This window comes from Lampris incognitus, chromosome 1, assembly GCF_029633865.1.
Source record: "Lampris incognitus isolate fLamInc1 chromosome 1, fLamInc1.hap2, whole genome shotgun sequence".
In the NCBI taxonomy this organism is placed as follows: Eukaryota; Metazoa; Chordata; class Actinopteri; order Lampriformes; family Lampridae; genus Lampris; species Lampris incognitus.
Window position 1 is genome coordinate 35,927,884 of NC_079211.1, and position 25,889 is coordinate 35,953,772.

General features: G+C 40.5%; 1 protein-coding gene and 1 non-coding gene across 2 annotated transcripts in view; one reads left to right on the top strand and one right to left on the bottom strand.

Moving 5' to 3' along the window:
* The window catches only part of atp8a1 (ATPase phospholipid transporting 8A1), a 218,356-nt gene that overhangs the window by 83,626 nt on the left and 108,841 nt on the right, over positions 1 to 25,889 (bottom strand). Inside the window, exons 15-16 of the mRNA XM_056274219.1 lie at positions 6,460 to 6,504; positions 227 to 299 (exon numbers count right to left, since the gene is read on the bottom strand). Of these exons, the coding sequence (XP_056130194.1) occupies positions 227 to 299; positions 6,460 to 6,504 (118 nt within the window). The remainder of the gene's footprint in view (positions 1 to 226; positions 300 to 6,459; positions 6,505 to 25,889) is intronic.
* LOC130127376 (5.8S ribosomal RNA) lies at positions 25,461 to 25,609 on the top strand. The gene has a single exon (XR_008811811.1). It is a non-coding gene; the product is annotated as a 5.8S ribosomal RNA (ribosomal RNA).

A 25,889-nucleotide genomic window follows, 5' to 3' on the forward strand; every position in this document is an offset into this window, starting at 1 on the left:
ACATTTTTGACATTAATTTAAAAACAGAGCTTTTTGATACATGAATACAACTTGCCACCACACGCATGAGTGACACTTGGCCTGCACACTGCGGCATATTAGCAGCAATTTAGTTAAGACCTATCTAAAATGTACAAGATGGCAAAAAGGCATTACACGACCGCACACACAGTTAGATCCAGCACCCCTCTTGAGTTTGTGGGCCGAAAACACTGGAGCTACTTACGTGATTACTCTGAAGGTTTTCCAGTAAGCTCGGGTCATTAAACCCAGCCTCTTCTGATGACTGTGTGCTGTGCCTAGGAATGAAAGAAAACAAAGTAGACAGTCAAAATCAAGGAACACATTGAAAGGTGTTTTTTTATACACTACCGTTCAAAAGTTTGGGATCACATTGAAATGTCCATATTTTTGAAGGAAAAGCACTGTACTTTTCAATGAAGATAACTTTAAACTAGTCTTAACTTTAAAGAAATACACTCTATACATTGCTAATGTGGTAAATGACTATTCTAGCTGCAAATATCTGGTTTTTGGTGCAATATCTACATAGGTGTATAGAGGCCCATTTCAAGCAACTATCACTCCAGTGTTCTAATGGTACAATGTGTTTGCTCATTGGCTCAGAAGGCTAATTGATGATTAGAAAACCCTTGTGCAATCATGTTCACACATCTGAAAACAGTTTAGCTCGGTACAGAAGCTACAAAACTGACCTTCCTTTGAGCAGATTGAGTTTCTGGAGCATCACATTTGTGGGGTCAATTAAACGCTCAAAATGGCCAGAAAAAGAGAACTTTCATCTGAAACTCGACAGTCTATTCTTGTTCTTAGAAATGAAGGCTATTCCATGCGAGAAATTGCTAAGAAATTGAAGATTTCCTACACCGGTGTGTACTACTCCCTTCAGAGGACAGCACAAACAGGCTCTAACCAGAGTAGAAAAAGAAGTGGGAGGCCGCGTTGCACAACTGAGCAAGAAGATAAGTACATTAGAGTCTCTAGTTTGAGAAACAGACGCCTCACAGGTCCCCAACTGGCATCTTCATTAAATAGTACCCGCAAAACACCAGTGTCAACATCTACAGTGAAGAGGCGGCTGCGGGATTCTGGGCTTCAGGGCAGAGTGGCAAAGAAAAAGCCATATCTGAGACTGACCAATAAAAGAAAAAGATTAAGATGGGCAAAAGAACACAGACATTGGACAGAGGAAGACTGGAAAAAAGTGTTGTGGACGGATGAATCCAAGTTTGAGGTGTTTGGATCACAAAGAAGAACGTTTGTGAGACGCAGAACAAATGAAAAGATGCTGGAAGAATGCCTGACGCCATCTGTTAAGCATGGTGGAGGTAATGTGATGGTCTGGGGTTGCTTTGGTGCTGGTAAGGTGGGAGATTTGTACAGGGTAAAAGGGATTCTGAATAAGGAAGGCTATCACTCCATTTTGCAACGCCATGCCATACCCAGTGGACAGCGCTTGATTGGAGCCAATTTCATCCTACAACAGGACAATGACCCTAAATTGTGCAAGAACTATTTAGAGCAGAAGCAGGCAGCTGGTATTCTATCGGTAATGGAGTGGCCAGCGCAGTCACCAGATCTGAACGCCATTGAGCTGTTGTGGGAGCAGCTTGACCGTATGGTACGCAAGAAGTGCCCATCCAACCAATCCAACTTGTGGGAGCTGCTTCTGGAAGCGTGGGGTGCAATTTCTCCAGATTACCTCAACAAATTAACAGCTAGAATGCCAAAGGTCTGCAATGCTGTAATTGCTGCAAATGGAGGATTCTTTGACGAAAGCAAAGTTTGATGTAAAAAAAATCTTATTTCAAATACAAATCATTATTTCTAACCTTGTCAATGTCTTGACTCTATTTTCTATTCATTTCACAACATATGGTGGTGAATAAGTGTGACTTTTCATGGAAAACACAAAATTGTTTGGGTGATCCCAAACTTTTGAACGGTAGTGTATATACTAAAACATTTACAATGCACTAAAGCGGAACAAATGCTGCTGTTACAGCAGACTGAGAAGGCAAAAACTAAACAGCAAAAACCTGATTTTGGTCTTTTTTTTTTTTTTAAATGAGCGAAAGCAGTGAATTCTGATCAGGTCCAAGTTGACAGAAATTGCAAAACGAGCTCTATATCAACCTCTGCTAGTTTTTCTCGCAATGATTGTGTCGAAATTTAGCTCTTACGCAACAGCAAAACCAGAGCCTCTTGGAGTAGGCAGGAATGGATTATCCACAGACTTTACCAAGTCTGAAAGTTGAAAATGTCCTGCCTTTGTTTGAAATTTGAAGAAAAAAAAAACATAACACAAAAAATTCTGAACTAGAAAAAAGCTGTTCAGCTGGGTAAGCTGATCTGAATGCGCTATCCTGTCCAACTGGTTGTACTCCGAATGGTTTTTGATGCTTTACGTTTTATACTAAAATCTAAACACATGACAAATGCCTACAAAAATAATAATAAATAAAGTGGTATTAAAATAGCCAATCTTATTTAAAAGACACCAACATTTATGGTATTTCAGTTGCAATGCAGATAAATGCAGAAGTTGGCCATTGGGACTTTGGAAATGTGGTGTGCTGTACAGTGTGAGCAACTGGGATTCTGGGTGTTGGCAGAGGTGGATAATCCTTTGGGAAGGGAGTGGCCTGAAAGGACTCTCTCCACAATATTAAGATCCTGAAGAGATGATTACTGCAGAATACGGAACTCTGTAACAAAGACTCATTCAATTAGATATCCTGTTCAGACTAGTCTTTTTCATAGGTCATCATGTGCGTAGGGGGCCCATTTCTGGCAGCTGACAAAACAATAGCAATGATCACTGTACTAATGATTAGTGATTAGTTACTAATCAAAGCCTAAAGCCAGACATGGAGAGTGATTATAAACTTAAAACGAATTATTTCTGCACATCCAGAGAACAAACTCTTTTTATCACAAGCCAAGCCCAAAATGATTTAATATTGTGTAACTTCTCATCAAGAGAATGGGAAGAGAAACCACAATATGTAATCAACACAATCTTTCATCAGGGTGCAAACAGGTGGCATGCTTGGGGGGAAAAGAAAAAAAACTACATAAACAGTATGGCCTGCAGGGAACAAACCTGCACACTGAAAAAAAAAAGATATTTTTATTCCCCAGAAAGTATCTCAGTGCTTTGACTTTATATGGACACAAGCTTCCTGCTTGCCCTGTGGAGGTGACTGATTGATGGTTCTGTGATGAATAGATCAGGTGGACAGCAGCTCTTTCGGTGGAACTGAGGCTTAACAGAAATGTTACTGAGGCTACCATTAGCAACCATAAGTCTTTCTAATCCCAGAGGGTATTCTGTTAAGACTCCTAAGAGCCACCCAACCATGTCCCCATCTAGTCCACAGCAAATGAATACTGCTTTGGGCAGCAAGAGAAAAGCAGGGGAGAGACAGCAATGCAATTGGAGCAGTCACGGTATTACAACCAGATGCACTGGAGTTGAGGGAAATCCATCACACTCACAGGCCCGTATTAGAATGTGTCAGGGAGTAAACAGAAAGCAATTTCTCTATGCCCGTTCGGGCACAGGCACACAAACACTCAGTCAGAAGTGTGGCTGCTTCAACTAAATAGCATCAGCTTATTGTATCATATTGAATATGTGGCTTGTCATTTTGCTAATGATGTCAAGGTTAGATTCATCTGATGGTTGTTAGGCCATGGTCTGTTTTGTTCAAAAAACATCTACGTTCTGTAGCCTTTATTAATATATATGCATAAAATGGTTGTTTGCATATGAACTTTGAACCCAACAAAACATATATGGATCTATTGATCAATTAGATTTTTGTTTCTTTTTTAAATTAAGTTATAATATAAAAAAAATGTTTTCGGTGGCATCCAGGTAGTGTAATGGTCTATTCCGTTGCATGCCAACACGGGCATCGCTGGTTCGAATCCCCGTGTTACCTCTGGCTTGGTTGGGTGTGCGTACAGACACAATTGGCCATGTCTGTGGGTGGGAAGCCGGATGTGGGCATGTGTCCTGGTCACTGCCCTAGTGCCTCCTTTGGTCGGTAGGGGCACCTGTTCAGGGGGGAGGGGGAACTGGGGGTAATAGCGTGATCCTCCCACACGCTACGTCCCCCTGGCGAAACTCCTCAATGTCAGGTGAAAAGAAGCAGCTGGCGACTCCCCATGTATCGGTGGAGGCATGTGGTAGTCTGCAGCCCTCCCCGGATTGGCAGAGGGGGTGGAACAACGACCGGGACGGCTCGGAAGCCTGGGGTAATTGGCCGGATACAATTGGGAAGAAAAAAAGGGGGAAATTAAATTTTAAAAAAAAATGTTTTAGGGCCCTAAGCCTTTATCTACTGCTGCAATAGTGCAGCTGACCATGTCAGTCGTCATGATGAGATTTCTAGGGTTTAAGACTTGGTTGTGGAGGACAGTCCCTCATTGATTCCCTGCCAGCTTAAAGATGTCCCATCACTATGGGAACAAGAGTGCTGGCTGTTCACAGTCGATAGCCATGGACCTTGCCACGCCACCAACTTGTGAAAACCTTCTGTTCTCTGGTCAGTGAGAGAAAAATAGTGGCCACTGGTCGACATAGTTACAATGTGTGAACCAAAATGACTCAAGCATTGGTTTGAATAAACTCAATGCCTTCAGTAAAATGTTTTTGACAGACATGCTACAGATGGAGTATTGTGACTCCATGATCTACAGAGGACTCAGCAGGGACTCTATACTCAACCTCTCAAGGCAAGTGCAAGAATCTTATTCCGTTTGTTATCTTCACTGTTTCACATGGAATTTAGCTCGTGGACCATGATTTCCATGATTGTACTGGCAGTTTTCTGAGGGTTTAAGCTAAGTTTTTTAAAAATAATTAATCAAAGATTAATGATAATGGTAACACTTTAGTATGGGGAACATAGTCACCATTAATTAGGTGCTTATTAGCATGCAAATTAGCAACATATTGGCTCTTAATTGGTCATTATTACGTACTCATTAATGCCTTATTCTGTATGGCCTTATTATACAACCAGTAAGCTATTAACTATGAGTTTTCCCTCTATAACCTCAGAATTATTGCTTATTAGTAGTACCATCTCACTATGCTTTGCTTAGTATGGACTTTATAAGGTGGTAGTACCACAAGAAGAGTTATTCTCCCTTACTAACACTTAATGAATATGGTCTGTTCTTACATAACAAAACACAAAACTACAAGTGTTAATAGTGTGAAATTACTGTAAATTAAGTTTTTGTTAATTAGAATATGTTCCCCATACTAAAGTGACATCTTGATCATTACTAATTCACTAGTAATTAAGTTTTTTTATGTTCCCCATACTAAAGTCTTACCATGATAATTTCTTTATTATTAAGTGTGCTAGACAGGTGAAACAGTTGAATTGAGCAATCCTGTTGCAAGTGAGTCTGCACACTAGAAGCTTGCAAAACCTGAAAGAGAAATTGCATGGGTCTGTCGTTTTAATAAGCACTGTAGCGTACAGAGGGATTAAATAAGGAAGACAGTGACTGATGTGGGCTAAAAGAGACACAGATATTTCTTTCTAAAGAGTGAAAGAGAAATCTTCATCTTTTCTAGGGGCAGAAGGGTTTATGTTTTATTCATTCTCAACTGTCCGGAAGCAAAATACTTAAAAAATTTCTCCTCACTTTTTCCTGCAGCCAGGAAGCTGTTCTTTATTATCACAGGACCTCACTTCTCACTAAAATGGCCTCTACTCAGTCGTTTCAGGCAGAGAAAGGCTGTATGAAGAGATGTGCTGTCAAAGAAGTTGGCAACTTCCACCCAAAGTCTCTCATTTCCTCTACAACAGCATGTTTCCACATTTTGGCATAACAGGCATTGACAAACAGCCCCCCCCCCCATGCAGAATGGATGAGACACACCCATGCTGTGTTTGCGGATCACAACACTGTAGCAGATGGATCACAAACGGGGTGTGTGTGTGTGTGTGTGTGTGTGTGTGTGTGTGTGTGTGTGTGTGTGTGTGTGTGTGTGTGTGGTCGATGCATCAACACAACAGAAGATCTGAACAGCTTGATTCTGCAGCACATCTCAAGAGAGGAATGAGACTGGCCTATCCAAACTGATATGTGCAACAAAAGCCACAATACTTTTCACTTCGCTGCAACGAAAATAATTTTGACACAAAGCCAGTCTATAATTACAGATATCGATTCAGATCATTTTGGGAAGGCCCTCCTTTCAGAACAGCGGTTACATCAAGTGGTGCAGTCATTTACAAATATGTCCCAAGTATACTGCACATAGTATGAACAAAACATTTAACAAAATAAAACAGATACACAGAAATAGTCTGTTCAGTCACAATTCCCACAATGCAATACAGCACTGATACATCACACAAGCAAGGAGCAGGAGCACAACCACCGGTTCACACCCAGTTGTCTTACCAGTCGTCCTCTGCAAAACTACCCTCCTCAGCCTCAGGGACGTGGCTGTTGGAGTGAAGGTTGGAAACAGAAAAAAAAACCATTGTGCTGATGTTAACTGAGATTAGGATAAGGATAAGGTTTACTGGTCTCCCAATATATTTTCTGTCACTGAAGCAGCAAATAAGATAAATTTTCAATTAATTGAAAAGGTACATCTTTGTAGCTATTGGCTAGGGAGACAAGGCAAAAACTCACAGATTTAAAGACTGACACAAAAATCTATCATTTGCATGTTCTGTGCATGTGCAGGCACTGGGATTGGTTTCAGAATGGTTAGGAAAGTTCATAAGAAATTGAATTGGATGGATCACACACAAGAAATTATTGCAACAGGACAGTACGGGAGAGAAGATGGCAGGAGCAATTCTTCTCAGAATCATTTACCAATACCTAAAAGTGGGCACCTCGTTTAAAATCCTGGTAGATTTTGGCATTGCTTTTATCAAATGGGAATGTTCCAGTTTTAAACTACAGCTTAAACAACTATTCAACATTGTTAACTAGTCATTTGAATTTTCAAATGATCTTTTGTTGAGTAATAGTAATGACGCTTTCGTCCAGAAGACAAAAGGTAAACACTTCCGTTCGGAAGATGTACGCTGTTCAGTGTCTGCGCACTGGTGTATTGACAGAGACTGGAAGTTATTCATTGGACTGGTGGCTGAATAACAGACAGTAAAGGACTAGCGCTCCCCTATGGGCATCAGCTCTGATGACCACTGGATGGCGGATACGTTGCATTTTCCCAAAGCATCCCTATGTAGGAAATAAAGGGCGATAGTAACTTGTAAACATCTTAAGTTGGTTGGTAATGACAGTGTAGGTCAGAGGTTCTCAAACTTATTACTCAAAAGTCTGCATCTGATTTTTATTCAAGGTCAGAGGTCTGGAACGATTGGCAATAACAAAATAACATTTAATCAACTCACTTATAACTTTTAAGTAACACACATTCAAGTTCAAGACAGTCAAGAAATGGCACTGTTTGCCTGCAATCAGTTGCTTGAACCTAGGCACAAAAGTGTCTTGATGTTTTCATAATGTCGATAATCCAGGTAAGAAAACCAAAGAAGGTTGAATCAGTTCATCTGGATACAGTGTTTATTGACAGATATGTTTCATCGCTCAACTAAGTGACATCTTCAGTCTAAACTGACTGCAGGTATCCCCATCCCTTATAAACAATACAATACAATACAGTGCCTAACGACCGAAACCAACGACCAGTTTCATGTGCAAATATGGGTGTGACCATTAACTAGAGTTTCAGCACATGGCCATCGATGGCCCCAATACTCTGTGAATAGTACAAATGATCAATGGTCACACCCGTATTTGCATATGAAACTGGTCGTTAGCTACGGTCGTTAGGCACTGTATTGTTTATATGGGTGGGGATACCTGCAGTCAGTTTAGACTGAAGATGTCACTTAAGGCCCTGACACACCAGAACGTCAGCCAATGTCAGGCGGTTGGTGAGTGTCTGTGACCCTAGTTTTTGCAGTGTGTCCCACACCGTCGGCACTGGTCGGACCCCTGTCAGCAGAGCCCATCAGTGAGAGAGATCACTCCGATTGGCTGTTCAGCTTAGCGAATCAGCGCAGAACATACATACTAGTGGGCCGTCAGCTGTAGTCTTTGTGCTGTGTTAAAGTGCTACTGTTTGGCCCATATGACAGGCGACATGAGGCGACACAACAGTCGGCCTTCGTCGCCGCTAGTAAGTTTGGTGTGTCTTGGCCCTTAGTTGAGTGATGAATCTATGTCGTTTAACGCTGTATCCAGATGAACTGATTCCCTCTTTGACTAGGCACAAAAGGTGTGATTGCCAGCCAGAGACACTAATGCCTTTCACACATGCAGTCTTTCCCTGAAATGTTCAGGGATGCTTCCTGTATGGAGTCATGTGTGAATGGGAGCAGGGATCGATATTCAGGGAAATTTGTATTGCCAATTTCCCAACTCAAGACCATGTAACACAGGGGCCGGCATCCTTTTTGATCTCCTGTGCCACTTAAAAAATGTCACAGACCCCAGTGCTATTTTATTTTCATAATAAGCATCCATCCATTATCCAAACCGCTTATCCTGCTCTCAGGGTCGTGGGGATGCTGGAGCCTATCCCAGAAGTCAGAACAATAATAATAATAATAATAATAATAATAACCATTTAGCTATTAATTTATTTAATGCTGCTGCTTGTCTCACCGTCTAGTTTCCGCATGCCAAAGGATCTGTGCTCCACACACACACACACACACACACACACACACACACACACACACACACACACACACACACACACACACACACACACACACACTTTATTATTTGTGCAAATGTATGAAAATTACTAGCGCACAAAAGAAAATTAACTCAATCTTACCGATTCAGTGTAACCCTTGTTTGACGCAATATCTGGTAACCACTGCTAGTTGTAGAATATCGTTGACATCCATACTCTCATCAAGAGCTACACTGAATACCGATGCATCTTTCAATGCAAGGGTTTGCTGGTGCCTTACGTTTTCAGCCTTGCCTGTAATGCGCCTCTACAGTTCTCGTAGAAACGAGCATTTCTTTGATACTGTTGATGACTGTGTCTTTGTTTGGTAACCCATCAACTATGACCTACGAACTGCTGAGAAAAGCCTCCTTTATATACTGTCCATCGGAAAATGGCTTCCCGTGTTAGGCAATGCACTGTACGACTTTATAGCTGCCCTCTGCAGCTTGGTTTCTGGCGGCACACAGGGTTGTAAACACGCTGTTTTGCTTCCCATACTGGACTGCTGCCCAAGTTCAACATGCAAAATTTTTGCAGCAGAGCATGCACACAGCTTGATCCTTTCATGAAATAAATCCAAATTCGTTTGTCCATGACAGCTGAAATAGGCAAATATTAGACAACAGTGCTTCTACCATTAAATATATTAATATTATTCAGTTGTTCTTGACATAAAGCAAAAAAGAAAGCTAGCTAGTTATGCTACATTCTCACTACCGCTGTAATGCTGCGCTCATGGGCAGATCAGAGAGAGGGGGAGGAGGGGGGTTGATAGAGCACATCAATTGTGTATGTTCTCTTACTGTCAAAAACAATGATGCACTTTGAGACTAATTATTTCAGTATTATTTTAAATCGAATTGTTCGTTTAATTCACTATCCATCCATCCGTTATCCAAGCCGCTTATCCCAATCGGGGTCATGGGATACTGGAGCCTATCCCAGCAATCATTGGGCAGCAGGCAGGGAAACACCCTGGGCAGGTTGCCATCACAGGGCCAACACACAATTGGATATATGGACGAGGAATTTTTGGAACAACTATATAAAAATGGTGCGGATTATGCAACATTGGAACGAATATGCGGAGGAAAAAAAGTAGATAAAAAATATTTTTATTGAATTGTTCCATGTAACAGCCTTGCGTGCCACAGTGGGCACGCGTGTCATAGGTTGCCGACACCAGATGTAACATTTCAGGGAAAATGCCCAAGAGTGTATGGCTGCAGCCTGGAACCTCTCGCCTCATACCTCTCGTCTCATACCTCTCGCCTGGTACGAGGGGCGTGTACAATGGCAACTACACAGGGACAAAATAGCCAACGCGAATAACGTGAAACTCTCGGCTGGTACGAAGGGCGTGTACAATGAATTACTGTCATTTCACCAACTACATAGGGACAACAACGTCGCGAATACGTTTTATTTCAGTATGGAGTCACGCAAGGTAAGTTGCTAAGTTATCTGCACATAAATTAGTTAGTCAGCGAATATTACATAGCTATCTAGCCACATGTTATTTCTAAAACTAACTTACTCATTATAACAATTTATGTTTGCGGACTTTTTTGCGGACTTTGATGGTTTATTTCTATTAATCTCTTTAAGGTAAACAGTGTTTTGCAATAAATAATATCCTTTGGGTGACGAGATGCACGGCATGCTGTTCTTTATTTAATTTACTCATTAGCTATAACAATTTATGTTTGCGGACTTTGATGGTTTGTTTCTATTAATCTCTTTAAGGTAAACAGTGTTTTTGTGAAGAATAATATCCCTTGGGTGACGAGATGCACGACATGCTGTGCTTTATTCCATTGCCCCCTTTGCCCCACTTCAATGTACAAGCCTCGAAATGAGGCAAAGGTATTGCTGCACATGGAACTCCATGTAAAAAATGCTATTCAACATAAAGGTTAGTTCCCTCTTATCAGCTTTCTGCTATGCCGTTATCATGTTTGTTTTTAACCACTGCTACTAAGTAAGCTTACCAATACTAACGTTATTATTATTATTATTATTATCACTTCACTCCAACTCCAACCTAAAAGTGGATCTAGCGTACTCGGAGTGGCAGGTCGGAATGCTCTCAAGGTGCTCTAAGGATACCTCAGTCCGCTTGACACCAACAAGCTTGTCCCACATCTGATTTATTCCTCCCCTTACACACTTTCCCTTCTCTTTACTTGGAGTTGACATAAAACTATTGCAGAGACTTCTACAGTTATCTCGACGAAGTTGCCTCAGGAGATGTTATAACCAACTCTCGGGGCACTTACCAGGTGGCGTTTCACATCAGCAAGAAGGGGATGCAGCCCACGCACCCCATTCACCTGGGTCTGGCCCTCAATTTCTCCGTCTACTACTATGGTTCTACTACATTTATTATATATAGCCCACAATATACTCAAGTGGCTGTGGTGTGAATTATTGTCATCCAACATAATATTGTCAGAACATTTAATGGACAATGTTGTGAACAGAATGCATATTGGACCAGAGATATAGGTCCAGTTTATTATAAATCATTCATATCACTAATATCTCCATCAGTTCTTATCGGATGTTATACTGTAATTATAATTGAAATAACTGAATATGCAGGCCTATAACAGTAATCTTTTTTCTGATGAGCTACTACTGATGAGGAATTCCCTTTAAATTACGGAGAATCAAACACACCATACACCTTGTTAAAACGACGTCTTCAGTAGGAACGTGTGCTGTTATGTAGAACATCTTGTTTGAAGCCATGCGTATTTTACTTGGTTGCTGAACAGCCTGTTATAAATCCTATGCGTCAATAGAATGATGAAAGATAGATAAGATAGATACAGTAAGATTAGATAGATAGGAGCCAAGATGGTGGCGTAGTGTTCGGTCTACTGCAGAACCCGCTCTGTCTTGAAAACCTTTTAAAAGCAACAAAACGAACTTTCAGGATAAAAAATTGAAGTCACATGTGATGGCAAAAAATCTGGGCTCAGATAAGAGAAAAATTACGACTCCCAGTTCTTCTCCATCCAAACGTTTTGGCAAGAGACAAAACATGGAAACCGACGCCGCAGAAAACATCATTGCTACGCTCAAGATGGCTATCAAAGAGCAAGGAGCTAGCATTGGGAAAAGTATCAGTGACCTGCAGGTTACTGTTAAGTTTATTTCTGAAGATCTCAAGGAGCTGAAAGGAAAGTTGACGCACACCGAAGCGAGAGTGAGTAAAGCAGAGGAAAAAATCCAAAATTTGGAAAGCAAGGTGTGGAGCTGTCACGATACAAACGAAGATGGAACCTGCGACTCCACGGGCTAACTGAGGAAGACGGAGAAGACGTTCGCAGAAAGGTAATTGAAATCTGCCAAAACATAGCTCCTGACCACCGAGAGAAATTCCCGGAGGTACTCGACTCAGTGCATAGGCTTGGGCAAAGACGTGAGTCTTCAGCGGCACCACTGCCCCGTGTAGTAATTATTCAATTCACTATGAGGCATTTTCGAGACATTATCTGGAAGACGGCGAAACGATCCGACTATTTGACGACCAGGAAGCTGCGCTTTAAGGAAGACCTTTCTCCCGAGGACCGAGAGAGGCGCAACCTATTGTGGCCACAGGTTGAGAAAGCACGAAAGGAGGGGAAGATTGCATACTTAGTGGGAGCCCGTGCGTTTGTGAACAGAAAGGAGATTCACTGAAGTGCCTTTCATCATGTAAGCTAATATGACTCAGGAGTTATTTTTCCTTATTCGTTTTCTAAATATTCAATATGCTGTTGTTGCTAAAAACACTTATTATGTAATGACAGAGTAGTTCTGTTCTCTCTGTAATTTACACACTTTTTCTCAGGGTGAAAAGTTAGTTACACTCAAAATTTCATCTTTCTCTTTTGTTTCTTTTAATGCTCGAGGATTAAGGGACAATACCAAAAGGAAAGCACTGCCATTATATGCTAAAAGCCTGAATACTGATTTTTGTTTGATACAAGAATCTCATTCTGAACCTAATGACATTAGATTCTGGAAATCCCAATGGGGAGAGGACTTGTGGATGTCTCATGGCACAAACCCCTCAGCAGGAACTCTGACTTTGAAACACAAGTTTAAAGGGAAAGTTATCTCTTCACAGACAGATCCAAACGGTCACTTTATTTTGTTGGTTATTTCATTTAATGACCAGGTATTTTTATTGGGAAACGTTTATGGTTATAACAACAAACAGGAGAATATTACCTTAATGCATTCAGTAAATGCAAAAATTGATTCTATAATAAGTAAATTTGCAGATCTAAAGATCATATTCGGAGGAGACTGGAATCATTCAATTAATGATATGTTAGATAGATGGCCAAATAAAAGTAATACAAATAATAGTTATTTGTTAGATTTTATAAATGAAAGAGATCTGATTGATATTTGGAGGTATAAGAATCCTACAGTTAAAGAATTTACGTGGAAGAACAGGTCAGGGTCATTACAGTCTCGTATTGACTATTGGTTGATTTCTGATCCATTATCTGAACATGTCTCTTCAGTTAAAATGTTACCAACACCCTTGACGGATCATAAAACTATCTTTTTGGAGCTGTATATGTCTACTAGTCATCAAACTAAAAGAGTCAACTCATATTGGAAATTAAATAATTCTCTTTTATTAAATTAATCTTTGGTAAAGGAGATTAAAATAAAAATAGATTAATGCTGGGATAGAGCATGAGCTGAAAACATGTATGGCAAAAATTGGGAGTTCATGAAATTTGAATTAAGGTCCCTTATAATGAAAAGAGGAGCTGAAATAGTTAAAAGCAGAAAAAAAGAAGAATCAGAAATGATTTCTGAAATTATTGCTTTATCATCACAGCCACTTGAAAATTTATCAGAGGATAACAAGAACAGACTTCAAATTCTACAATTAAAATGAGATAATCTATATATTCACAAGGCAAAAGGAGCCTTTGTGCGCTCTAGGAGGAGATGGCTTGAGGAGGGAGAGCAAAACTCCAGCTATTTCTTCAAATTAGAGAAACAACATAATACACTTTGCAGCATGACCAAACTCTGTTCAGATGGTGTCATCACACAAGACCCTAAAAAGATTTCTGAGACATGTGAACTATTTTATAAAGAATTATATAAGTCTAAACTGTCAACAAATGACATGGAAAGTTTCTTCAACTCTTTAGGTAATATTGAGAGCATCAGCAATGCTAATAAAGATTTGTGTGATGCCCCCATCACAACATTGGATGTTGAGGATGCTATTAAAAAAATGAAACACAATAAGAGTCCTGGGAATGACGGATTAACCTCAGAGTTATATAAATGTTTCTCCAAGGACTTATCACGCTTTTTACATAAAGTATATATAGAAAGCATTGCTAATGAAAAGCTCCCTCCTTCATTGTCTCAGGGGTTGATCACTTTGATTCCCAAACCGCAAAAAGACTATTTGTTGTTAGATAATTGGAGACCTATTTCACTCTTGAACAATGACTACAAGATAATTGCTATGTGTTTGGCTAAAAAATTGAAAAGTACACTTAATGACATTATTGATGAAACACAGTCTGGTTTCATGACTGGTAGACATATAACAAACAACATAAGACTGGTGATTGATATCTTGGATCATTCAGAATTAATTACAGATAACAGCTTCATTCTTTTTTTAGATTTTTATAAAGCTTTTGATTCCATTGAACACAAATTCATATTTAAAGCACTTGACATTTTTGGTTTTGGGAATATGTTTAAAAAAATCTGTCAAAACGTTATATGCAGGTGCAAATAGTTCAATCAAACTCCCATATGGCACTACTAAAAGATTTAACTTAAATCGTGGAATCCATCAAGGTTGTCCGATCTCGGCATATCTCTTCCTTCTTCCTATGCAATTACTCTCCATTCATTTCAAAAACAGTGATGTATTGGGTCTCTCTATTGTTGGCAGAACACTGTCTATCACTCAACTTGCAGATGATACAACACTTTTTTAAAGGATAAATTTCAAGTTAATAAAGCAATCAAAGTCATTAACTCTTTCTCAATGGCCTCCGGCCTTAAACTGAACATTTCAAAATGTGAACTTCTTCCTGTTAATAGTTGCACAGATACTATTATTTCTGGCATCCCTGTGAAGCATAAGGTTAAATATCTTGGTATTATAATTGAAAAAGACCAAAGCTCCAGACTATCTGAAAATTTTAATCCACTTATAGCTTCAGTCCAACAGAGGTTTAACCTTTGGCTTCAAAGAGATTTGTCTATTACTGGAAGATCCTTGGTAGCTAAAGTTGAAGGCCTCTCCAGACTTATATATGCAGCTATGGCACTTGATGTCTCAAAAGACATATGCACTAAAATTGACAGAATATTATTTGAATTTATCTGGAAAAAAAGAATACATTATATTAAGAAGAATGTCATGATAAATAAATTATGTTCTGGTGGGATTAATTCTTTAGACTTCACCTCCTTAAACTCTTCTTTTAAAGTCAACTTTTCTTAAAAAATCCCAACTCAATCTGGAATTTTATTACTGCCCATATATTTAATTCACTTGGAGGAATGCATTTTCTCTTAAGGTGCAATTACAATATTTATAAATTACCGATAAAACTGTCCAACTTTCATAGTAAACTTTTGTTATCCTGGTCAATGATGTACTCACACAATTTTTCTCCCCATAAATATTTCATTTGGAACAATCAAGATATTAGGTTTAAGAACAAATCTTTATATATTAAGAGATGGGTTGATAATAAAATCTTACTTGTTAGTCAATTACTGAATGACAATGGTCAGCTTTTCACTTATGAAGAATTTCTTTCTGTATATGGTTTCCCTGTTACACCAAGAGAATATTCTATTGTATTTGATGCAATACCAGATGGAGTTAAAGGTTATTGTTGTCTGCTCCTAAAGGTAAAAGTTGCACTATTCCAGGTTTAACTCCTGAAGACATATATATTGGTAACTTGTGTCCTTTATTAAGTGATAAAGCCACCAATCAATGCGCTAGAAATATTATTCAGAGAGACTTTGTTTCTAAACCTGCAGCCATTTTCTACTGGAATAATATTTATAATGACATAGATTGGAGGAACACTTGGATTTTATCACGAAAATATTGTATTACAAATAAGGTACGAGAAGTTACATTTAAACTGCTTCACAGATGTTATCCAGTCAAGTCCCTTCTTGTAAAATACAAGATTAATATTGACACACTCTGTTCCTTTTGTGGCAATGTGGATGAAACCATATGTCATTTATTTTGGGGTTGTACCTACTCTCATGTTTTTTGGATTGATCTAAATAATCTCATAACAAAATTGACTCTTCTTGTAAACTGGACATCCAACATGTTTTATTTGGTCTGTCACAAAATGAGGAAATAAGTTCAGAAAAAATGTATATTATCAACCTTCTATTAATATTTGCTAAATTTCATATTCATTGTACCAAATTTGCACACCAGCATCCAAACATTAGTGTATTCAAAGCACTTATTTCATCCTATTTAGAATCTTTAAAAGAATGTATGAATCCTAAAGCCAGCAAAACCAGAAGACTATGTGAAGAATATAATTTAACTTAAATCCTGTATCTCGTTCTTTTATTTTGTCTTTTTCTTTTTTTTATGGATATGTAAATTTTAATTGTGAAATAATTTATATTTTTGTAACTACTTTTTGTCCTACTATGTAATATATCCTTGTTTATATGTTTTGTTCAATAAAAAAATTATTTAAAAAAAACAAAACAGCAAATGTAGGGAATCGCTTTGTAACACAGAGATAGCTCTTTAAAACATTGAAAACGGACGTCTTGGGCAATGTTATATTCGATTGTTTTTAACCGATCAATGTTTTTCACTGCAAACGCAACAAACATCAAAAAATTTTGAAAGAATTTTCTTTGGTAACTGCAGTTGAGCTATTTTATAATGCATGTGTTGCTGGTACTACAATTTACAAGGATTTCAGGGTTGTTGTTTTTTTTAAACTAAAAATTGTGTCCACCCAGTTTTAGCAGGGAATACTGGGAGACTGTCATCAGTCTCTAGTTGAGTGAAGCATTCAGGCGACTTGTGAGTCTAAGCTAATAAATATTACTGTGTACTTACTGAAAAAAAAAGATTAGATAGATAGAATTTATTGGGTGCAATGTAGGCTATTCATGTATGCTTCCTGATCTGTTTGTATTATTTTGTTATTGTGAAAAATCGACCTGGTCTCAGTGATCTTCAAACTGCTTTGAAACACGTTTGTCATTACCTGCTAAATTTTGTCTAAAAGCGGGATTGTATATTGCATATATTTCTGTAGTCCTCAGATACATTCATTTGTTGGAACGAACGAGGCATTTTTAATTTAAAACGCGTAAGTTTTAAATAACGGTACAGACTTCTGAAAAGCGGACCAGACGCGAGCTTTTATTTTCAAAATTAGAAGCTCAAGGGGGCGTGGCTTCTGCGTACCAGGCGAGCGATTCGAGACGAGAGGTATGAGGCGAGTCCAAAGGAGTTGAATCAAGTGCGACTGGACTTGGTATATATCCGTGAAGACGTTTCGCCTCTCATCCAAGAGGCTTCCTCAGTTCGTGCCTTTCTGACTAGACCAAGCTAGTCTGACTGGCTGGTGATGAGACTCAGATATTTATCCTCTAGGAGTCGTTGTCAGAGCTATTGATATGCGTGGCTCTTTGTGATCAGATGTTTACCAACGCCCGTCTAGCGTTGAGCCACGCATATCTATAGCTCTGACAGCGACTCCTAGAGGATAAATATCTGAGTCTCATCACCAGCCAGTCAGACTAGCTTGGTCTAGTCAGAAAGGCACGAACTGAGGAAGCCTCTTGGATGAGAGGCGAAACGTCTTCACGGATATATACCAAGTCCAGTTGCACTTGATTCAACTCCTTTGGATAACCATGACCTGGATGAATGAGAACATTCACAGACATGTATGAGGCAAGAGGTTCCAGGCTGCAGCCTTACCCTACTCCAAATGCCAGTAAGGCTGTGTTGTGAATGAAAGCAGTAACATCTCAAGGATGCGCACCCGAAGGGTAACGTCCGTCTGACGAAAGTGTAACGCCGTGTGTTTGGACCCAATTGCAGAGACGAGGCAGAGGCAGCGTGTTAAATACTAAGGCGCTTTACTGGACTCCGGAAAACATCCAATAACCAAAAATGCAAACACGAATGAACATAAAATACTAAACACACGAAACACTCGCTCACACAGAGGAGGCAGACGAGGGTTCAGGAGACAAGGGCATCCGCAGACCGACGCTAAGCCTTTCAAAGACTCGACCCGGAATGTCTGCAAAGCACCCAGTCAAATAGTCCCCAGCACAGGTGCACCTAATCACAGGCCAACCAGTACGCAGGTGCCACTCATACTGGCTGATTGCAGGCCGATAGGAAAATGTCCCCTGCTGGCTGCTGATCCTCTGGCCAGTGATCGTGTCAGAAAAGAGGCTTTCACATGGAGTGAGCGAACCAGGGACGTGCGGTCAGGGGAGGCAGGTGAGGCAGAGCCTCACCTTTCATCATGAAAAGAAAAAACAAATGATGATAAAATAAAATAAATATTAATATTTGTCTAATGATCTGTGCTATAATTGTAATTTATGTACAATTCCAATAATTTAAATCATTTTTATTATCAAAATCGCTGAATTTGCATATTTCCCGTTCAATTAGAGGGGAGATACGCGAGCTGAGGCAGCGAGGAGTGGAGCCTCACCTCGGATTGCGCAATCCCTCACAAACTTGGTTGAGCGCATGCCTTTCGCTTTCTCACTGTTTGTCACCAATGTAATGTTTGTAGACACTTTTATTATATGTCCTCACTTTCCTTAAAATAGTTAATGTATTTCATGAATGTGTATAACATATTTGGTCTTGCTGATCTTACATAAAACCGCACTGAAAAAGCACGAGATGAGGCAGCCAGTACCTCTGCCTCACTGAAGGGGGCGTATGCGTGAGCCCACGGGTTTACAGGACAAAAAGACTTCTAAAACTAAAAGAAGATAAGGAGGACTTTTACAACAAAGTCACGGAGATTTTTGTCCAGAAGGATAGGAGAATGGACTTCATTTTCAAGTAAAGGTAAGCCCATGCATACACTGCAGTACATCCTTTTATTTGTATTGAATGAGTATGTAATTAATTAAATACTAATAGAAGTAATAATAATAATAATAATAATACATTTTATTTATAAGCGCCTTTCTGGACACTCAAGGACACTGTACAAAGATAAACAAATACAAAAAGCAACAACAGATAAAAACTACACGATATAAAAAATAGTAATAGTAATTGTGGAATTACGATGGCAAATTAGGAAAACACGCACGATGCAGAGCAAATGCACTCTTTCTCTGAGCCGCTCCTTGTCCAAATATGTACCTTAATTATGTGTGTGTAAAGAATGCTGATGAGATATGAAACACAAGCAGTAGTCAATGTGCAAGCTGCCAAATGAATGGTGAATTGAAGATACTATATTGGGTTCATAGATTTGTAAATCTGACTCTGAAAAAGTCAGTGCCTCACCAGCCACGAACCTCACCGCACGTCACCGGAGCGAACCAATCATGAGACTCTGCTGATGATGTCTTAGAATACACGACACTTGCCTTGATTAATTAGCTTTTCTTTCAATTTTATGCTTGTATAATTTATTTTTTCTTAAAATATTTATTTCATTGTCTGTTATATGTTTCTGTTTCTTGATTACATTTTATATTTTGTTTTTATGTCTGTGAAGCACTTTGTAAACTTGTTTTTTAAAAAGTGCTATACAAATAAAGTTTATTCATTATGATTTTCTGCTGGACTATCCCTTGCCCCATCTACTCCAGCATTTCCATGGCATGTGTGAAAAGGCACAAGACAGAAATGTTCCCGACTGTAGCTCCATGCATGAATAGTGAAAATCATGAGTGGTGGCCTGAAATGTTCCCAGTAATCCCAGTAATTTACTAGGAACTATGTGTGAAAAGCACTACTGTCGCTGTTCTGCAAAGACCCACCCTACTCTGCCTGTGACTGGCTCCAACTCTAATGAAAACTCGCATATTGGTAGGCTACTAGTTATTGTCATTTATGGTCACACCAGTTTCTCTCTCCTCTGCTCTCTGTGTTTCAACGAGGGGGCAGGGCTCAGCCCCCCCCCCCCACTCATTCACGCACACAAACACACACACACACACACACACACAGTGGAGCAAAGGAGAGGCAGTGAACCAGGTCAAGGGAAGATAGTGTTACTCGAGTTGACGCAAACTACACTCGTTATGTTACTGTAAGTGCTTCTTACTACCCCCAAAGCAAATTCTCTGGTGTAATGTTAATGCATGAACTCGGCTGCAATAATACACAAAATAAGAAACGTTACACTTCACAACGTATTGTATTCATAACACGAGGTATAGGCTGGATCCAGATTGACTTGCTGTTCAGTCCAGATGTGGACCAAGGTCTGGACTTTGACAAGCCCTGGTGTAGGTGATACCATATACAAACCCCAATTCCAATGAAGTTGGGACGTTGTGTAAAACATAAATAAAAACAGAATACAATGATTTGCAAATCCTTTTCGACCTATATTCAATTGAACACACTACAAAGACAAGATATTTAATGTTCAAACTGATAAACTTTATTGTTTTTTGCAAATATTCACTCATTTTGAATGTGACGCCTGCAACACATTCCAAAGAAGCTGGGACAGGGGCAACAAAAGACTGGGAAAGTTGAGGAATGCTCAAAAAACACCTGTTTGGAACATTCCACAGGTGAACAGGTTAACTGGAAACAGGTGAGTGTCATTATTGGGTATAAAAGGAGCATCCCCGAAAGGCTCAGTCGTTCACAAGCAAGGATGGGGCGAGGTTCACCACTTTGTGAACAACTGCGTGAGCAAACTGTTCCACAGTTTAAGAACAACGTTTCTCGACGTACAATTGCAAGGAATTTAGGGATTTCATCATCTACAGTCCATAATATCATCAAAAGATTCAGAGAATCCGAAGAAATCTCTGCATGTAAGCGGCAAGGCCGAAAACCAACATTGAATGTCCGTGACCTTCGATCCCTCAGGCGGCACTGCATTAAAAACCGACATCATTCTGTAAAGGATATTACCACATGGGCTCAGGAACACTTCGGAAAACCATCTTCAGTTAACACAGTTCGTCGCTACGTCTACAAGTGCAAGTTAAAACTCTACCATGCAAAGCGAAAGCCATATATCAACAACACCCAGAAATGCCGCCGGCTTCTCTGGGCCCGATCTCATCTGAGATGGACTGACGCAAAGTGGAAAATTGTGCTGTGGTCTGACGAGTCCACATTTCAAATTGTTTTTGAAAATCATGGACGTCGTGTCCTCCGGGCTAAAGAGGAAAAGGACCATCCAGATTGTTGTCAGCGCAAAGTTCAAAAGCCAGCATCTGCGATGGTATGGGGGTGTGTGTTAGTGCCCATGGCATGGGTAATTTGCACATCTGTGAAGGCACCATTAATGCTGAAAGGTATACATAAAGGTTTTGGAGCAACGTATGCTGCCATCCAAGCGACGTCTTTTTCAGGGACGTCCCTGCTTATTTCAGCAAGACAATGCCAAGCCACATTCTGCACGTGTTACAACAGCGGGGCTTCGTAGTAAAAGAGTGCGGGTACTAGACTGGCCTGCCTGCAGTCCAGACCTGTCTCCCATTGAAAATGTGTGGCACATTACGAAGCGCAAAATACGACAACGGAGACCCCGGACTGTTGAGCAACTGAAGTTGTACATCAAGCAAGAATGGGAAAGAATTTTCACCTACAAAGCTTCAACAATTAGTGTCCTCAGTTCCCAAACGCTTCTTGAGTGTTGTTAAAAGGAAAGGTGATGTAACACAGTGGTGAACATGCCCCTGTCCCAGCTTCTTTGGATCGTGTTGCAGACATCAAATTCAAAATGAGTGAAAATTTGCAAAAAAACCAAGTTTATCAGTTTGAACATTAAACATCTTGTCTTTGTAGTGTATTCAATTGAATATAGGTCGAAAAGGATTTGCAAATCATTGTATTCTGTTTTTATTTACGTTTTACACAACGTCCCAACTTCATTGGAATTGGGGTTTGTAAATTGCTATTTCAATTCTTTTTATTATTCGAACACTTTTCCCTCCAACTTTTGTCAAAATTGGGGTGTTTTCCTACTTCAACTAACAGGTCCGATACTTTACTTGACTGGTTAGCACAGTCCCTCGTGGTCCAGGTTACATAGGTTCGATTTCTGGCTGCCCCCTGAATTCTCGCTACATTGGTGTCAGAAGTGGGATGGTGAGACAGTGAGGCCATCGGAAGTATGTGTGCCCAGAGGCGTGAGGGAGCTGATACGCTGAAGCATGGGGACACGCTTCCCGAAGGAGGGGGGTAGTGTAACAACTGCGGGTGACTTGACTTGCTAGCCCTTGGCTAATGGGTCAGACCCTTTAGTTGACTGGTCAGCACAGTCACCCCCCATGCTCCGGGAAACCCGGGCTCGATTCCCGACTACCCCCTGAATTCGCTACATTGACGTAAACATAAAAAAAACTACACGATTATGTGAGAACATTTCATTCATCGTGAGAGCCAAACCCTGTAACGTCATGCTGCTGACATCATTGGAGGAAATCAGCATGAGGCTTTCCTCCATTTTCATGGGCTTCTTTGTCTTTTTTTTTTGTTAACTGACAGGGCATGCCTGTTACAACCAGCATCTCAAGCTAAAAGTCGATTAGTCAATTAATCATGATAATTGTCATATTAGTCAATTTATTAGTTGTAATAATCATCAGATTTGTGGACAATCAAAATAATTGTTAGAAGCAGCCCTACCCATAACACCTAAATGCTTAAACCTGCATTTAGTGATTTTTCTGACCATAGGATGCCAGATGGTAGCGCTACAGAGATTCAAAATACACTTACAGCTAAGACACTCACACCCGCTGTCCTGTCCACGGTGGCTGAATCTTAACAAACAACATGCTTGCAATACATTTTTTGAGTCAAAAATTATACCACTATATTTCTTCTGGATGTGCAAGTACACAGTTGTTTGCCAACATTTTAGCCCAAAAAATTTGATAATGCCAAGTATATTTCTATGTTATTGTTCTATGTGTTCTCAAATTGTGAGTTGCAAGCGCAGTTTTATAGCAGGAGGGGAGGTACCATCATACGGTTCAGATTTTTTCAAAACTGAACTGATATTGCTGGGAAAGCCCATCTTTGGTTAAGGAAAACTATAGACAGGGGTGCTGATTCCCAGTGTGATCAGTGGAACAAGTGTTCCTTTCACATTACAGGGAGTCATTTGAATCACTGCTCATCTCAAAAATATTGCTTAATGCAGCGTTTAACATATTACTTAAAGACATTATCAAGGCCACATTCATGAAATTATAACTTAAATATAAGTTGTTGTGACCTTTTAGGATGTTAAAATATATTGAATTACATTATAAAACAATTTGACAGCAACTAATTGGGTGTTTAATATATATATATTACAATTATCCATCTGATAACAGATATATAACCCCATACATATTGCCTTTTTGAAAATGATTATCAGAAGAGTAAAGAAAGTGGATGAATATTTGCTCATGTGAAGAAAGAGTTGAAGCTGAGGCATGGTGGAGGCAGATGCAAGCTTGGAGGAAAAGGTTGATATCTGGGAAACATTCAATATTATTCAAATGAGATGTCTTCCACTCTAGTTACTCATCAGGCAAGTGGAGAAATGGGTCTCGGCAGTCAGCCCTAGATCTTGTGTGTGTGTGTGTGTGTGTGTGTGTGTGTGTGTGTGTGTGTGTGTGTGTGTGTGTGTGTGTGTGTGTGTGTGCGTGTGTGTGTGCGTGCGTGCATGTGTGTGTGCGTGCGCGCAGGCGCACACCATTTCGTAGCTGCCAAGTCCCTCCTTGTTGGAAAATCTAAATGTGGTCAGAGCGCACACTGTTCCAAGATGAGGCACTACATTATTTTCACATCTCTGCTCTGGCAGGCTAAATGCAGCATGGGCTTTTGTTAATTGTACTATGAGAGGGAGCAGGAACTGACCAGACACCGTGCTTCACTGAACACTCTGGCTCGCCTTTTGATTCAGACTGCCTCAATATCATTCTGGGCCTCAGGCCAGAGTACCTTGAGTGAACTCAAGCAATGATTTTGGCATCTGCATTTAAAGCAAACCAATCAGGTGGGAGAGACTTCAGTCAAATATGTTGTAAGGCATATCGAACAAACTCCATTCGTTGTAGGTTACACGTTCACTATGCTACGTTATTCAGTGAGAAAATGCTTGGAATTAACGTCACACTTTGTTTGTTTTTACTTTGTTTGTTTTTTTGAGTGAAACCACTCGAGCACATCTAATAAATATGCTTTCCCTCTGATCTAGCCAAACTAGCTGGGGCTTTTCTATAACCTATGTCTCTCTAAGAGATTTGGACTCCCATTCAGTAGAATTAATTATTGTCTGCATCCATAGGGATTGCTTTATTAATTACAGAGCACTTAATTTGTGGTAAGGAGGACAGGTGGGAGGCAATGTGAGAGAGGATGGAGGGATGGGGGAGTGCTGGCACCAAACTACACATCACACACAACTGTACAAGGAAGACACTCCTCAACTGTATTCAAATAAGCCCATTTGTATTTTTGCTTTCAAACATAACATTGATAATTCAGTAATGTACACAAAAAGGATGTGACATGTGGGTGCTGTGAAAAAGCAAATAAATGTTTATGAACAAACAACCCATTTATCAAAAGGAAAATCAGCTTTTTGCCCATGAGTTGGAGGCAAGAGTCATCCAGGAGCAAATAGGGGTTCCGTTTATTTTATCGCTGGTATGCCAAAGAATATTATGGTAAGAGGGGTCAAACCCAGGATAAGAGAGAGCCAATCTATGAACTACTACTAGGATTAACAACTACGCCATCCTGCCTCCGTTTCCCAACGTTTTCCTCATGAAAATAGTCCACTGGAAAAGAATAAAGGTCCACAGGAAGAGTATGAGACTGGTAAAAGTCTCCATACAAAAATTATCTTAACATACATCATGGATAAACAGAAATAAGTCTGATGTGCACTTCACCATTCATGATGGAGAAACTACCTGTGCATTGATTATGATGAATTATGATTGATTAATGATTGATCATCATTATAAGCTTTATTGTTTGTTTTTAACATCTTAATATTAGAAAATACACAGGAAAGCCAACATGATCGATGGGCTGACTTAATCCGCTTTCGGAGGGCCTCCACCGGCCAGCTTTGCCGGCGTTCGGGTGGCCGGTTCCTTCGGTCTTGCGGAGTTCACCCAAGGGCGGCAACAATGACATGACTCTGGGCGCCGTTGGCTGTGCGGTGGGGTCCCCCATCTCCGGTGCTACTCTGGGAACCATGAAACAAAGCGTGGTGCGGGGCGCCTCGCCCTGACGTCCCCTCCGTGCGCCTCCGGGTACCTGACTCTCGCGGGGGGTTTAATGCCTCCACGCGCTGCGGCAAGGCCGGGAGCGCGGCGGAGCGCCCGGAGTGTGTTTTTCTCTTTGAAACATGGCGCGTGTTCGGATGAGTGCTGTCCAACGTGGACACTTGAAAGTGAAGCGTACGACAACTCTTAGCGGTGGATCACTCGGCTCGTGCGTCGATGAAGAACGCAGCTAGCTGCGAGAAGTGATGTGAATTGCAGGACACATTGATCATCGACACTTCGAACGCACCTTGCGGCCCCGGGTTCGGGGCCACGCCTGTCTGAGCGTCGCTTTGCCATCAATCGGGAAGGAGAGGGTCACCTCTCCCACCCGCGGCTGGGGTGTCGCAAGCCTCCGCGCTTTCGTCCCTCACAAGTGAAGACCGTGTCGTTTTCAGTGTAGCCCCCCCTCTATGCTCCGTTGTCCCACACCCACACCTGCCTTCGCCTGGTCCCGCATGAGTCGGCAGTGGCAGCCGGTGGACGCGACGGTCTTGGACTGTGTTTCGCCGCTGACCGCGTTACGCGTGCGGGTCGGTGTTTCCATGAGCGCCGAGAGAGCAAAGGCAGC